Source organism: Sebastes umbrosus, chromosome 23 (assembly GCF_015220745.1).
Source record: "Sebastes umbrosus isolate fSebUmb1 chromosome 23, fSebUmb1.pri, whole genome shotgun sequence".
Classification (NCBI taxonomy): domain Eukaryota; kingdom Metazoa; phylum Chordata; class Actinopteri; order Perciformes; family Sebastidae; genus Sebastes; species Sebastes umbrosus.
This window is the reverse complement of record NC_051291.1, coordinates 10,565,475-10,578,568: the sequence shown is the minus strand read 5'-3', so window position 1 is coordinate 10,578,568 and position 13,094 is coordinate 10,565,475. Positions and strand designations below refer to the sequence as shown.

General features: G+C 42.0%; 1 protein-coding gene across 4 annotated transcripts in view; it reads left to right on the top strand.

Moving 5' to 3' along the window:
- LOC119482751 (protein FAM180A) overlaps positions 1 to 13,094 on the top strand; it is a 38,708-nt gene that overhangs the window by 22,417 nt on the left and 3,197 nt on the right. For 2 of the 4 annotated variants that reach the window (XR_005205526.1, XM_037760595.1), the window contains one exon: positions 6,464 to 6,524. The exons of 1 other annotated variant lie outside the window; for it this stretch is intronic. Coding sequence is in view for 2 of the 3 variants with exons in the window: in XM_037760595.1 (XP_037616523.1) it covers positions 6,464 to 6,524 (61 nt within the window). In the remaining variant the exon portion in view is untranslated. Of the gene's footprint in view, positions 1 to 6,463; positions 6,525 to 7,506; positions 7,969 to 13,094 lie in introns of those variants that run through there. One more of the 4 variants, XM_037760596.1, reaches the window with a different exon arrangement.

Here is a 13,094-nt window from a genome sequence, read left to right as displayed (position 1 = left end):
CATTCATTCAAGACCAATGTTCCCTTTATCCTGGTTCAGTTTCATGACATATGACTGACTAAAAATACTTTTGACTGAGAGTTTGAAAGTTTTGATGGAAAAACTTTCAAACTCTGCTTTCAAATCAGCTTGACTTCTCTGGTTTTAAGCAGTGATTAAAATGCGTTCCACCAGCAACGACGTCCAGTATGCACCTCAGGCCTTTAAAGGGACTGTATGTAAATTTTTCACGTATAATTTTTTTTTATTGCCAATGTGTGAACAGGTTGTAACCTAAAAAATTAGACCTTTCCTGACGTTTTTTTTTTTTTCTATTTCTTAATGTGAAGAATGCGGGCCGTTTTTTCCGGGAAAATCCAACAAAGGTGACGTCATGCGCGGGTGACGCATTTATTTTATTTTCAGTTACAGGGCTAAAAGTGTGCAACCATAGCTAAGGTTCGGTTAGAAATGGAGTCCTCTAACACCAACTAACATTACTGCCCAGCGCGTGAAATACATAGTGATATTGTGGTTTTAGCTGGCTAATGTTGCTAACGTTAATCAACACGATGCCTGTCAATCACGTTCAGTCTCGTGTGTGTCGTCTCGCTGTTTTGACCGATGCTCGCTTGCATCTTCGTAGTGCGTGCACAAGTGTGAGCAACAGGACGCTGTGTCACTGTTAACAAACAATTTGTGATTTCTACATAGAGTCCCTTTAATTTTATTTTTTTTTTTCACTTTAAATGTTTATTATCGTACATATTCAGTTAGTCATACGATGTATACCTGAGTGCGGCACAACTGCTTATAAAGTCAGTGAAAATATGCTAATGGCCCCAAAAAGATGCTAAAGTTGCCCGGGGCGAGGCAAAGTGAGTCAAGACGCCTCCACGCTGATCCTGAAGCTGTATGACTTCAGACAGGAAGCAGAAGAAGTCTGGAGGGGAAAAAGTGAAGGAAGTGAAGTTCCTGGAGAGTCTGAGTCGGATCTGTTCAAGCAAACACTTTTTTTTTTGGTTTTATTGTTGTCCTGCCGGCGGACCACAAGCCAAATATTTCTCAGTGTAATGCAAAAGTTTTCTTGGACTTATGTCAAACTTTAAAAAAAAAGTATCCAAGCAGTATATTTTCCTTCATGGCCTTTTCAGGGCTCTGTTGCTCGACATGCTTGACATGAAAAATAAAATCTGCACTCTATTTCAGTCAACTTTAAAGCACATGACTTGAAACTCGGCATCATCATCTATCTGACACCTGCGCCTCTTGTGGCACCTTCTTCAACCTCAGCGGACAAAAAGCTTCCCAGCACCTGGCTCGCAGAACAAAGCCCGCCGCTCTGCGAGACATCACCAGGATGAATGAAAGATGGAGAGCAGCAGAGCACCGGGCTGAAACCAGCCAATGAGGTCAGCTCCGGGTCTGTGTGTATTATTATTTGTGTGCAAGGTCGTCAGACTGAGGTTGGGAGGTGAGTTTGGAGAGGAGGGTTGAGGTGTTTGCTTTTGGCCCTGAAATGGAGAGCCGCGCAACACATCAAAGCTTCTGCAGCCACCGACGACCCCAGATGGGTCAGAGTGTGGCCTTTTGCTGATGATGCAGCACTCTCAGTAGAAACAGGTAGAGAGGCACTTCCATCTAACTAGTGCTGGGAAGACACTATATAGGTATGACTAAGGAGAGGAAGGAGAAGAAAATGTCTCAGGGTCATTTGTGGCGGTAAAAGAAGATATGCTGGGAAAAAAGGGCCATTATGTAAGGGATAATGTACAGAATGTAAAGAATCCCCGACAGGTCAATGCTTCACCCCTGCGCTTCTCCCTGTCTGGGATTCTTTCACAACAATGACCGGCTCGCTGTACATTATCCCATACATATGTAGCTACATACTTCTGAGACATTATACCTGGCTGACCATAACAAAAACAAACTACTATAAAACAAAATATATAAAAATCAAACCTTTCTGAAAAACTGAAAGTAAAATCAAAAAGTCAAAACTAAAAGAAAATAAAAACTAAATTGAAATTCCTAAACTATTACAACCTCGGTTGAAAGCTCCAGAAGCAAGAAAGAGATGACAACTGACACTGCAAAAATACATTTTCATCACATTTATTCAGTGATCTGCAACTTCAGACAGCTGATGAATATTTCATCAAATCATCACGCTGTTACTTCTTGTCGCTGATTGTGACATAAATCTGCGCTGCTAAAGAAAGTTATTTATTTAGTCCTCCAGTGGCTGCCATCTGGACCTGGAATCAGGTCATTATAAATTAACCGGTCAAGAATTACAAGCGGGAGTACAAAGGAGGACATTAGCAACGTGATCTTCACCAAGACGTTAATTTCACTGCAGTTATAAAGCTTTATTTACTCTGATGACTAATTACGCTCCTGTATGCCACAGTAATGAGACAGGTGGTCTATTTAGACTGTGTAGCTGTCTCCTCTCCAGTGTGTAGTGTATTTCAGGCAGACAGGTAGCTACTTTTTGTTTTTTTTGTTTTGGGTAAAGAGACACCCGGCACCCTTCGAGGCCAACCATGATAATGCAAGCTGTCCAAGACATGCCAGCTCCATTTAAAGCCCCGACGCTGAGCTGCGACTGCGCTTCTATTCAGATGAGTCTTGATGAAATTGTTTGCGGAGGTTGTTGATGGACAGTTGAGGTAATTATTCTGCTTCAGGTATGATGATTAGGCACACTCGGTATTTGGTGGAGTTTTTTTTTTTTTTTTTGATGCGTGATGTGCCTCCTGCCTCCTGCCAGCCAGGTAGAGACGTGCTCGACAGCCTGTTCTCACTCCGGCCTCGCTTGTTGTGACGGCCGCCGTGCTGCCACTAACTACGGTCAATCAATATTTTTTAAAACTTCCAAAGAGTTCATTTTCCAAACTTTTTCTCACTCTCGGTCCAGCTCTCTGAAAGACAATTATCCTCATGATGCACCTTTCTCTTGCTCCCATGTTCCTGCGTTTTCTCACCTCTTCTGCTCTAACTCATTTAAGTGAATATGACCTTCCAAAAAAAAATATCTCTGACTTGTTTTTCTTTCATTTTCACCTTTTTCAACCTTTCGAGCAGGAACAAAGTCTCATTTACAGCGAAAGCCCGACAAAGGCCAAAAGCTTTTCAGCAGAGCTTTGGTTTGGGAGATTAAAAATAATTAAAATGTCTAACTCCTAACCTCGTAAAGGCTTCGGCTGGGTTTTACACAGACAAGCAGAAGTGAACTGCAGTATATAGCAACAATGTACATACTGCTCAGTTAATAGCTGGAGGCTGTCCTCCAGGAAGTAGTGTGTTTTACATGCAGCCTCCTGCTGTGGCCTCCAGGCTTCACTTCCTGCAATCTGTCAGAAACAATATTCGCTGTATTATAGCAGGTACTTTAACTTTGAGCCATTACTCAGAACACTTCCCATGAGTTATAGTCCCTAGGCTGGAAACAAAAAGTACAACACCTCAGCATTACAAATCTCAGCATCTTCTATATTTATATCTGAGAAGTGAAGCCAATGCTGAAGTGCCTTCAACTTGCATTCTTTCTAACAGCCAGCAGGGGGCGACTCCTCTGGTTGCAAAAAGAAGTCTGATTGTATAGAAGTCTATGAGAAAATGACACTACTTCTCATTTGATTTATTACCTCAGTAAACATTGTAAACCAATGTAAATTATGGTCCCATTTAGAGTCAAATAGACCATAAAGCAGGGGATGCTTTAGGGTGTGGCTATCTTGTGATTGACAGGTCGCTACCACAGCGTTGTCCGTGTTTTCGTCTTACAACTTTAACCCTTTCACAGTGTGTTTTTCACTTCATGAAAGTTAATTATAACCTCTTTGGTCGCCTGAAAATGTCTTACTCAGTGTTTGGTGTAGCTCCACCCTCATTTTTTTTGCACCCAGTCAATTCTGGTTGCAAAATCACAACATGGCGACGGCCAAAAACCAAGGTGGCGATGGTAGGGCTGTCGCAGTGAAGGAATTTCACCATAACGCAATATGCAGTATTATTGAATTTTTTTTTTTTTTTTTTACAAATTACTTTATTTATCCTGATTTTAGTGCTATATAAATAAGCTTTATTTCTAGGCTATTATTAAGTATATTATTGCTTTTAAATGACAAAGTTGACCATTTGAAATTTAAAATGAATTAAATACTTGTTTATTGTTAAATGCAGAAGAACACAGAAAGGCAATGAGGCGCATCGTTTTCTTTCAGCTGCGCTTTGGTTGCGTCTGGTTGTAATAATAATACGGAATATCAAAAGGACGGACCCGCTGGTCTATGTGTATTCATTTGTCCTCCGTATATCGTTACATGTAGGATGTGACAGTTGGTCGTTGTGGAGTTTTACCCAAAGTTGAACATTTTTCAACTAAAAACAAACGCCATACGTGCGACGCTCAGCGCAGAATAGACGCTCAGCACCTCGTCACGCTGCTTGAGCTTTTAGCAAAGTGTAAATATGCAGCACACAAAGAATTCAAAAAAGAAAAAACATGAAGATAGCGGTTGTTGCAGTTGCATGCCTGCGGTTGCCTTGTCAATATTGCGGTTATTGCGACAGCTCAACGGCGACCAATATGCCGACCTCGAGGCTTCAAAGCAGCAGTCCACAAACCAATGGGTGACGTCACGGTGACTAAGTCCACTTCTTATATACAGACTATGATATTTGCACAGGTCTCAGGTGAGGCATTTACCTATCATACCCTGACTCACAGCTTTGTGAGGTGAAACTGCAGCTGGAGACGGTTTTGTGCGACGCCAATTTGCCTATTAAACGAGCCTCACGAGAGTTCACATGTACGCCGGCCTCGTACCAATTTGCATATTCGAGGCATTCCAGTGATTTATAGCACAGAAGCAATTAAACTAAAGGATGTCTCGAGGGTCCCCACCTGGTCTGAACCCAAACAACCCTTTGATCTGCGTCGAGTGGCTGCATTCATTCACATTGTCAGACCTTATCTGAATAGAATTCAATTATTTCTGAATTCATGCAGCATCATGCAGAGTTGGGGTGAGCGGGCGGCAATCACTGCAGGATCTTGGGAGAAGTTTTGGATCTCTCTCAGGATGTGTGTCGAACAGTAACACTGCCCCCTCATGGTTGTAACCGGAGAGGTTTTTTTACAGCCTTGTGTGTGGAGTATTTGTGTGTTTCTGACCCCAAACATTCAGGGGTCAGCATTTTTTGCGTTGCACCTGCAGGCAAACGGGAGACGAGAGCTGCAGCGGGGAGGCCATTTTTAGGCTTTTGTTTTGTTTCGCCCCTCAGAATGCCATCTGCCTTCGCCTGATGTGTTAGTCATGTGAATCACATGCAGAGTTACAGCTTGTGCACTGAGGCGTTCTCCCAGCTTCCTCATCCATGTAAATGCCTTTTATGTTCTGCAGGCTTACAGAAAAAAAAGAAGGGCATCATACCTTCACATCTGCTGGGAGTAAATATTCAAACATATGGCGGCGACTAGATTAACATGATTATGTTTTATGTCTCCTCATCAAGCAGTTTTTTTTGTTGTTGTGTTGTAAAATTCCTCCACCACTTTATTTACCAGCTTTGGAGCATTAAAACTGAGCACATGAGTTGAACTTTTTTTCCCACACAGAGACATCAAATTGCTTTAAAAGTATCCAGATAAACGGATCCCACGTGTACACTCAATATTTTTATCGCCGCCGACAGGGAATATTTAGCTGGAAAAATGTAGCGCCTCATGATTCAAAAATTGCGCACGCATACCAGACTTCATTGTTTATTCTAAGAGCACGGCGTCGATAAGGAATAGTGCACTCTTATCAGCGTTACATTGTTAGAATAAACATTTAAGTTTGATGTCTGCAGCTTCAATTTGAATAATTAATGGTTGCTCTCTAATCTGCACATTACTGGAATAATATCTGTATTTTATTTTAGCAGATGCAGCCTTTGATGCCGAGCCAAGTATTCAAACCATGTGAAATCCACAGCACCTACACAGTCTATTATGTGCGTTGGCACTAGAATGGGGACTGTGTGTTTTATTGCAACATATTCTGTGACAACAATGAGCACAAGAGGCTGTGGAGGAGAGAGCATAAACACGGGGAAAAGAGTCTCGACAGCCTTGAATCAAGATGCTCTGAGTGGTCCTCGACAGCCGTCGTCGATGTTGACTGTTGACACGTATAGCTGTTTGTTTTCCGTCTGTTTTTTTTTATCGTCGTCTGGTTGCCGCACGCCACCTACGATCAAACGGGCCTTTAAAGTCAGCACTTTGTTGTTTGTGGCGCAGAATTTCAGTTAATTAACCTAGAATTTAAGCCAAAATACATGAAAAGAAAGGTTTGTTTTAAGGTTTAGGGGGGAGAAAGATGATTTCCCATTTTTGACAGAATACATTAAAGGAAAAAAAAGATACTTGGATCTTGTTGTAATGGACCAATTGCATGCTAACATGCTGATGTTCTTCTGTCGTCAGGGGTCGCCACAGCGGATCACCTGTTGCCATCTTGTTGGTTACCCGGCCCTCGACCGATCTGGTAGGAAAGTCTGATTTTATCACCCACATATTTGATTTAGCGTAGGTTTTATGCCGGTTGCTGGTCACACTGACACAAATTTATGTTATTGCCAAAATATTTCACCAACCACTTAGGGTTAGGGGGGTTAGGGTTAGGTTAGGGCAGGGGTCAGCAACCTGCGTCTCCGGAGCCAAATGCGGCTCTTTAGCCCCTCTCCAGTGGCTCCCTGTGGATTTTGAAAAAAATCAGTGGAAATGAATAACTGTTTTTTTGTTTACATTTTTTCATTTTTATTTATCATTGTTGTAGGTCTATGGTACGACGGTACGACGGAGTATTAGGGCCACATTGAGGGAAAAAAAATAAATCTGAGATTTTGAGAATAAAGTCATATTACAAGAATAAAGCATAATATTACGAGAATGAAGTCATAGGTTTACGAGAAAAAAAGGCGTAGTATTATGTGAATAAAGTCATAATATTATAAAGTAGTAATTTTAGGTGTTATTTAATTTTTTTCTCCTAAAGTTATGACTTTATTCTCGTAATATTCCGACTTTTTTTCTGGTAATATTATGACTTTATTCTGGAAACCTCAGATGTTTTTTCCCTCAATATGGTCCTAATACTCCATCATACATTTGAACTTTGGCCCTCACTGCATTAGACTTATATACTATTTACCTAGACTCTACACTGTGTTACCTTCATCACAATGATCAAATGTTTTGTGGCTCCAGACAGATTTTTATTTATTTTTTTTGCCTAAAATGGCTCTTTTGATTGTAAAGGTTGCTGACCCCTGGTTTAGGGTCACCAGCCGTCAAGCTGCAGTGCTCACGCGGGCAGTCTGGCCCAAGCGTAAGGACACCATCTGTCTCTTGTACTAGCTCTGGTTTGGTTCTGGCTCATGGGATGCCAATATGTTCACTCAATCAATCGGCAGGTCAGTCAGCCACTCATTCAGTTAGTCCATCACCTCTTTATCCAGTCAATTGGAGAGTCGCACAGTAACCGAACCAGTCAGCCAGTCGAGCAGTCAGCCAGGAGCTGTGAGAAGAGTCCAGCCAAGAGGGCAGGCGTCCTCCCAATCCTGATGGTTTCCAGATGAGCGCCCAGACGGCCAGGCCTGAACGGAGAACACACACACACAGAAAAAGAAAATAAGAAAAAGTGAGAGAGAGAGAGGATGGAGGGAGGGAGGGAGGTGGCAACAGAAAAAAAAACAAATGAAGGAATGATCATGCGTATGAAACTGGTGCGTGATGTGAAATGCCGAAACTCAACAGTCAGTCGGAGCGTTTTCATCCACCGGTGTGATGTTCGTCCCCTGAGTGAGACGGGAAGAAGAGTGTGTGTTGATTTTGTGTGTGTGTGATGATCAACATGAGGCAGTGGTGGGCTCTGCTCATCACTGTTTACCTGTCCACGCACCTGGCTGTCACTCAGCACCACAGGAAAGGTAGGTAGACTTAACAGACTCTATGCATACATTATATCTCTATCATGATCCCGTAGACGATTTGCATCCTTGTTTAAAATATTAGAAAATGGAAACAAACATTTGTGATGGTTTAATCTTAGTTTGCTTCTGTGTGTGTGTCTGTGAAGGAATGTATTTATCTATACTGGAAACACTGCGACATTCAGGACATCAACAGATCGTTTTCTAATGAAAAATGACCGGCCTGTTGTTACTGGATCCACTCGCTGAGGAAATTCCTTTCTCAACACTCACATATCTTGAAAACATTGGATAAGTCACATGATGCTGAAGCCAGCTACAGTAGAGAGACAGGGACATTGACAGGAGTTTAATAATACTTCGACTAATAACAGTCATATTGTTTGATTGCATGTCCTAGAGTTACTACGAAGCTGTTTTGTAAGAGTTTTTGTCCAACCCTGTCACCACCAGTAACGTGAAACGATTGGTTAGGTTGAGGAAACAAAACCACATCATGGTTTGTAGCATAACAACTAGCCATTGATGCTATTGTACAACACTTAGGGCTGTCAATCAATTAAAATATTGAATCACGATTAATCACAAACTAATTGCACATCTTTTATCTGTTCAAAATGTCCCTTAAAGGGAGATTTATCAAGTATTTAATACTCATATCAACATGGGAGTGGGCAAATATGCTGCTTTATGCAAATATATGTATATATTTATTATTGGAAATTAATTAACGACACAAAACAATGACAAATATTGTCCAGAAACCCTCACAGGTACTGCATTTAGCATTAAAAAAAATAGGCTCAAATCATAACATGGCAAACTGAAGCCCAGCAGGCAACAACAGCTGTCAGTGTGTCAGTGTGCTGACTTGACTATGACTTGCACCAAACTGCATGTGATTATCATAAAGTGGGCATGTCTGTAAAGGGGAGACTCGTGGGTACCCATAGAACCCATTTTCATTCATATATCTTGAGGTCCCTGGGTTATTGTGAAGGACAGTATTTGTGTAAATTTGACATATGTGACCATTCTCCAGTATCTCCAATCATCACTAGTCTCCCCAGTATTTTAATATCCACCGTGTCAGATCCTCTATCTCATGTTCCCTGGCGATACTTAGTGACTTCATTGCAGCTTAGCCTCTCGTAGATTTGTCTCACAGTGGGGATATTGACGGGGGGAAGTCTGTCTACATTGTAAATGGTAGATTTTGCATCTGAGCTGCTTGAAAAAAAGCCGTTTATTTGGATTTTAACATCATTTCGAGGTGAATTTAAATGCTAAGCAGAAGATGGGACCGTGCGGCAACGATTTTATTCCCTCCCGTGTCCTTTTCACCCTCTTTTTACCGTAAGCCGGAGGGATCCAGACGTCCATTTTGTTTGTGTTTTTGTTTGTTTTTCTCTCCCCTCTCTCTCTCTCTCTCTCTCTCTCTCATCAAGACATCCCTCCAGCCAGGAATACCATTTAGCCCTGCTAATTAATGGATCTTTGTTGTTCCCTCATCTCCTTGCAAGCAGTTAGCGGGAGATTACAAGTTCCCTGCCTGTGCATAATGACATTGGGGGAAGCCTTCCCGTCCAAACACTGATTGTTTGAAACGCTGGAGGAAGGGAGGGGAGGCGTTAAGGAATGAACAGGCTTTGGAAGGAGCAGCGGGAGTAGCTGAGATGTTGTGAGGAGAGGCCTCTGTATTAGATATCCCCTCCCTGCCCTGCAGTGGCCCTCAGCTTTTCCCCACTCCTTATCATCAGCTGACCTCCACACCCAGCTGTGCACCTGATCCCAATCCTCTCATCAGCTCCTCCAGTTCCCTGCCAGATAGTCTTCTTCTGTCTGCCTTCCTCTTGTTATTATTCTTCGCCTGTCTTCTTGGACTTCTAGCCTGCCTGCCTTGCCCTTTTTTGTTCTGCTTCTCTGTCCTGACTCCCTGCCATGTTTTTGACCACTTACACAGTGAACTTTGCTTTTAGCTTAAGGCTGGCCAACACTAAAAGATTTTTCAAATCTTAAGCCCTGTTTACATGTATACAGGTATTTTTAAAAACAGATATTTTCCCCTCCGTCCATGTGACCTTCAGTTTACAAAATATCTCCGTACTAACTTGAACGCAAAAACAACTTGAAACGCGTGATATTTCCTGCTTTGGCCTCCTGTGACTGGAGCATTTTTCAAATGTAAAGTAGTAATTAATCCGAGCAGTGCTAACAAAACGTTAAAAAGCTGGTACTCTGCCATCTTTGTTATTATTTATGGCGCATGCTCATTACACAAAGCAACAATGGGCATGCACGACATGAGGAGAGGACGTCACCGTTTCCCAAACGCTCCATTTTACACGTCCACACAGATACAAAGTAACCGGAGTTTATAAAAATCCGCACCTTAGAAGGTGTTTTCAAAAATATCCATTTTTGTGACCCAAAACTCCATTTGCGTGCGGACGAGAGGATAAAACACAGAGGAAAATATCACTTTATAAAAATATCTGTATACGTGTGGACATGGCCTCAACAGATAACAATGTTATGATAAATTTAACAGTTTTTTACCGATAGTGTGTGCAGAGCAACGATTTGGATAAAACAGCACACCACACACTAACAGATTCATGAACAACAAGAGTCCCGACTCTCAAAACTGTGAATCTCGCAAAATCTCACACGATCAAACGTGATTTTAGCGGTATTAGTTTTTGCACTACTTTTACTGAAAATTCTCGAAGAAAAAAGAAAAATGGATGAAATCATTGAGACACGTTAAATATACACTTGTGTTGTTGCCAAAAATTAAGTAGTTGGTCCTCCATTTCTGAGGTCCATCTTACTACTACTTTATGCTTCGCGTTTTGCATTAGCCCATGCATTCGCCCATGCATTAGCCACGGCCGCCGTGATGGAGGTTGTTGTCCTTCCTTCTTCAGTCAGGTTGGTTCCCAATTGGTTATCGTTATTTCCCACGTGACTGAGTCATCGGCTGTCCTCAGGGTTTCCCAAATACAACAGGATATCCGATCGTAAATATTGAACATTTCATATTTGCGATTTGAAATCTGATGATGATCTGGGGATGTAAAAAACATTCTTAACATACGTCACACCAGGAACATCTGGAAAGATCATCTTTAGAACCATCAAACAATCGGGGCTTTACTGACCATTGTTGGGAGGGGAGGGAATCATAGTGTAGTGTGTGCCCGGCATCACCTGTTAGTTGTATATTTGAGTCCTGTACCTGTTTCACTTAGCCGTTACAAATGTGCAACATTAAATTGATTGTGTTTTCCTCGCAGGGATTTCTAAATGTTATAAGATACATGGCCTGTGTCTGGAGCGGCGCTGCTCCAACCATGTGAGCATTAACCAGCAATAACACTTTATTGCAAACTGCTGTTTCCCGCCGCTGGAAGCATCAAACACACACTCTCCTTGCATGCCAAAGCGCCATTGCGTGCAGCAAACAATGACAGAGAGTGGTAGACACAACCTTTATGTAAATTTGAGATTATTCATTTTAAATGTAAATCAGCATCGGGTCGGCCTCCAAGGTGTCATTTCCCCGCAGCTCCTCGATCCTTTAACAACATAACCCTTGTTCTAATGAGAACACTTTCCTCTGGGTGTTGTTTTGTTTACAAAGACAATTCCCCGCCGGAGCCGGAGTGTCTCTTAATACGACTGCACAGGCATCCCTCCTCCGCTGCCGATCGTGCATTCGGGAGTCACTCGCTCAACGATGAGTGTAAATTTACACCTATAAGTTGTGATGCACACGTAGCTGAATGTCAATGTTGGATCTGGGGAAATATCCTCAGCACTTTTATTTGGTGTTTGGGGGTGTTGGAACAATTTAAAGAAGGATTTATGTGCATAACACTCAAATTACAGTTTTTTTTCAGCTGATTCTGATCTTTTTTTGGAGTCTTCATTGTGGAGAAAGTCTCGAAACAACTTTTTTTCACGATAGAATTTACAGAAAATATTTTAGCACTCAAGAAATAATTAAAAATTTCAGTGCAGGTTTGTTTGGTGCAGATTTTAGAGGTGAAAGGTTCAAGATAATATGTTTAAGGATTACGCAAATGTGCCAAATTGGCAGGCAACACTGGAACATACAGTAGAGCAGCAGTTTTTCTTTACATTCTGAACGGTGGCTGGGTTGTGAAAGCAAAGCCGGAGCTGAGACTGGCAGTCGCCCAAGCAGGAAGCAGGTACATGGGGAGATCAGCCAGTGCATGTGGCTTTGGCTGGCCTCCCAAATGCTATAAAGCCTAAATGTATCTGGCCGACGAGGCTCCGGGCAGCGGGGCCGATCATTACTGCAGAATTGGCGAAGCGGTGCATCGTAGATGCCGCCGTAGGGTAGGAGGCGGATTGTATCCGAATTCGAGCCCAGTGTTCATACTGTATACCTCATTGAGATCCGTGTGTCGGCTTCCACGCCGAGCCAAGCGCTGGATGGCAACGGCATATGCTAAGAAGTGGAAAAAGAGAGTGAGATGTCTGGAGGAGCTCAAAGGCAGCTTCAACTTACTTCATTTCGCCGTGAATCCCCTTTCAGCTCCAATCGACTTTGCTTTTCACGTCACCCTCCTGACTGAATTGGTCTTGGAGTCTCACACAGAGGGCGTTATAATATGAGCATATTCAAAGAGTCTGGGACCAAATGAGTGTTGGATTACTCTGCAACCTTGTGTGACCCCTTTACTTTCTTATTTCAGCCTTGTTTAGACTTGACCTCCGAAAGATTTTCCATTACCAGTGGGAATATATGCTCACTATCAACACAGGGCTGAAATGAGAACACAAATATGGTGCCGTAAGATCAGGCGAGTTCATAAATCATTCTTTGGACACGTATGCCCCCCCTGATTTCATTAAGAATTTAGAGCCAGCGAACTAAAAGATGTCTCTTTGAGCAGCTAAAAGCTACAAAGTGTGAACTTTGGGGTTATTTTTTTTGAGGGTTTAAAATAAGTCCAACTTTAGTTTGTTTTTTCAGAGTTTAAAAATAAGTTCTTATATAAAGAAAGTACTGAATTTCAAGTATTTACAGAGACAATGTCACTAGATTATGGGTATAAGGTGAATAGTGTAATAAGTAGTCAAATCCTTTA